Genomic DNA, 2,921 nt, shown 5'->3' on the forward strand with positions numbered 1-2,921 from the left:
TTTTTTCTCTCTCCCACCTTCCTCATTTCCTGCTTGTCTTTTCTCTTTTCTGAATCTCCCTGCCTTAACTCTTCCCTGGCAACCACTGAACCCACTGAGAAAAAGAGTACAGGCTGTGGATAGAACATGGGCAAGCCAGGGAACGCTTGGCTTGTGGAGGCCAGCAAACGGGCAGACCTCCAAGGAGAAGGGACTCAGGGGAAGAGGAGCCTGGTCAAGGGGATGTCACTCATCACATAGAGAGGTGGATCCTCTTGCACATCCGGACTATAAAGATAAACAATTGCTCATCATGTTAATGCTGTCAGGGAGAAAAATTTCTTACCTCCCTTGTGTGCCAACTCCCAGGGACTGCACTCCCCTTTCCCTCTAGTGAGGAAAGGCCCCTGTGCAAGGGCCCCCAGAGCACCAGGCCCCACTTGTGCCCATCAATCCATAGTGATGATAGTACACTCTTCTATGGGGCTTTGACATCTGCAAAGCACTCTACACAAGTCCCCTCATTTGAGCCTCTCATCCACCTTGAGCAATAGGTCCTATGAGAGTGAGCTCCATTTTAAAGCTAAAGAAACTGGGTCTTAGAGAAGCTAAGTGACTTACCCAGGGTCACACAGGCAGTAAAGTGGGAGAGATGGACTTTGCAGCCTGTTCTCCTCTGCCTTGGGGAAGCCACCCCTGCCACCTTCTGCTCAAGCTGTCAGAGGGCAGTCCTAACCCCTCCTCCTTAGTCACCCCGTTTTCAGAAATCTCCATGAGAAAGTCAAGAAACTGCACTCACATAAAGACAGGCAAAGCGAGAAGTTTAGATCAGGGCTGTCCTTTTTATTGAAGAAAAAACATCCTTCTTGGCTGGAGAAAGGTTCTCTGCCATGCTCTGTACCAAGTGAATATTCTAGGAATACTCAATCCCTGATGGAGAAAAGGCACAGCATGTAACTGTCTCACACCCTAGATCCTACCATTCTCCTGATTCATCTCAACCAGCAGCTTCTTTAGCTCCTCAGTGCTGGGATCTGTGGGGCACAGCTGGTACTCAGCACTCTTTGCCCCCTGCTGAGGTGGATACCGTTGGTGCCAGAGGCTGCACAGCCCATAGATGCCAGCTATCAGCAGAGCATCCAGGATCAGGTGCCAGCAGAAGAAGGTGGTGAGGAACATGACATCTCCAGGTTTATCTGCCCTCCAAGGATGGCCAGTAATAGGATGGAAGATCATGCTCCCCAGGTGGGCAAACCAGGAGCCAGACAAGAGGAACATCCAGACCTTGAACACCCAAAGCACAGGCTGGTCAGGGAACCAGAGTTCAATGGTCAGCACCATAGCCATCAGCATGAATGGCAACACCAGCAGGAGGTGGGCACGGGCTTCCAGGACATTCTTGCCCTCGGTGTGGGAGAGCAGGATCAGGGCAGTTCCTTGGAAGGCCAAGGCCAAGGCAGCCTGCTCCAGCTTCACCTGCTGCCTGGCCAGCCAGCTCCGACTCACTATGTCCACCAGACCACTGACGAGAACGAAGCTGTATATGGTCACGTGTTGCCAGGTGTTGTGATGCAAGAATTTCCTCTCAGGGTCTTCCCAATCTATAATAGCAAGCCTGTTTGAGCCTAATGGATAGAACAAAGCACCCACCATGCCAGGGATACAGACAACAACCTTGATCAAACCCTCAATGGGGAGCTGCTGCAGCCAGCCCCGTGGTCTCTTATCCCGGGGAGGAAGTGGTGGAATCAGGAGCCGCTGCCCCCTCAGGATGGCCAACGATACCAGTACAGCATAGTAGAGTCCAAAGAAAACCAAAACCAGCCCAGGAAACAGGTGACCTGCAAAATCAGCCATGGAAGCCCCAAAGTCAAGAACAAAGCTGAGGAGCACGAATTCTTAGCCACTGTTTCCAAGGAGAAGCTGGCTGTGTCAGAGGGAGAAAGAGCCAGCCCGTCCTGCCCACTCAGTGAATATATCTCCAAGTTGCCTCCACACCTTCCTGGGCTGCTCCCAAGGGTGGGACTATAAGAGTTCAGGGGAAGACACCATCCTCTGAGGCATGCTCCCTCACCAGACATTGACAGGAGCTCTTCCCTCAGTCCTGCCAATGGCCCTGACTCTTCTCCACCTTCCCAGATGCTGCCAGCTAAGCTGCCTGCTCTAGCCTCTACCATCCTGCCCCTCTAGCCCTGGAGAGACAGGAAGGAATTGGCTTGGAGTTCCTAAAAGGGCTTAAGCACCTCCATATACAGCACCAAAAAGAACCAAGACTATAATAAGATGTACAATCAGATGTTATCATCACATAACACAAAACTCACTCACCAGGTCTGGCATCCTGGTCTCCTTTCCTGTCAGCACCTGTCAGACCAATAGTCCTTGTTTGGCTGTAGTTTCCTTTTGAACCAATCAGTCTTCGTTCTCCCCCCTTTCAAGTGCTCACATGCTCGTTTTTCCTCTGATTCCTCTCACCTTTTCTTTCTCCAAGCTCCTCTCTTCTCCCTCTTTTCTCCCCCACACATGGCACCCTCTGACCGGTGCCAGTAAAAGCCTGCATGGTATAAGGGCAGCATGCAGTCCTCACAGCAAATGGACTGTAGCAAAGCGAATGGAGCTGGGCTTGAAGGCAAGATCAGCATTTTGACTCCTTCTAGGGCTAGCTGCTAACTGGGTGATCTCAGACAAGGTCTTACCTTCAAGCACACAGCATCTCTCTAATCCTGTTTCTTCATCTTTGAAATGAAGATAATAGTGCCTTACAGCTTACTTTGTCATTAGAAGACTCAAATGAGAGAATGTTTAGAAAGTACATTGCAAACTTTCAAGCCCTAAAAATATTCCAGATATTATTACAATTGTAGCCTTTTAGACTTGGGAGATCCTTCTCCCGGCTCACATTCACACCGATAAGTTGGGTTCCCAGAGGGCTATCTGCCTGT

General features: G+C 50.4%; 1 protein-coding gene across 1 annotated transcript; it reads right to left on the minus strand.

Moving 5' to 3' along the window:
• Positions 1-797: 797 nt before the first annotated feature.
• On the minus strand, positions 798-2,051 carry LOC114038480 (transmembrane epididymal protein 1A-like). Its single transcript, XM_027855739.1, has one exon. It carries the CDS (start codon positions 1,834-1,836, stop codon positions 949-951), a length of 888 nt encoding a protein of 295 aa, XP_027711540.1. The 5' UTR covers positions 1,837-2,051; the 3' UTR covers positions 798-948.
• Between the last annotated feature and the right edge of the window lie 870 nt (positions 2,052-2,921).

The sequence above is a fragment of the Vombatus ursinus genome, unplaced genomic scaffold (assembly GCF_900497805.2).
Source record: "Vombatus ursinus unplaced genomic scaffold, bare-nosed wombat genome assembly UNPS02011237.1, whole genome shotgun sequence".
In the NCBI taxonomy this organism is placed as follows: domain Eukaryota; kingdom Metazoa; phylum Chordata; class Mammalia; order Diprotodontia; family Vombatidae; genus Vombatus; species Vombatus ursinus.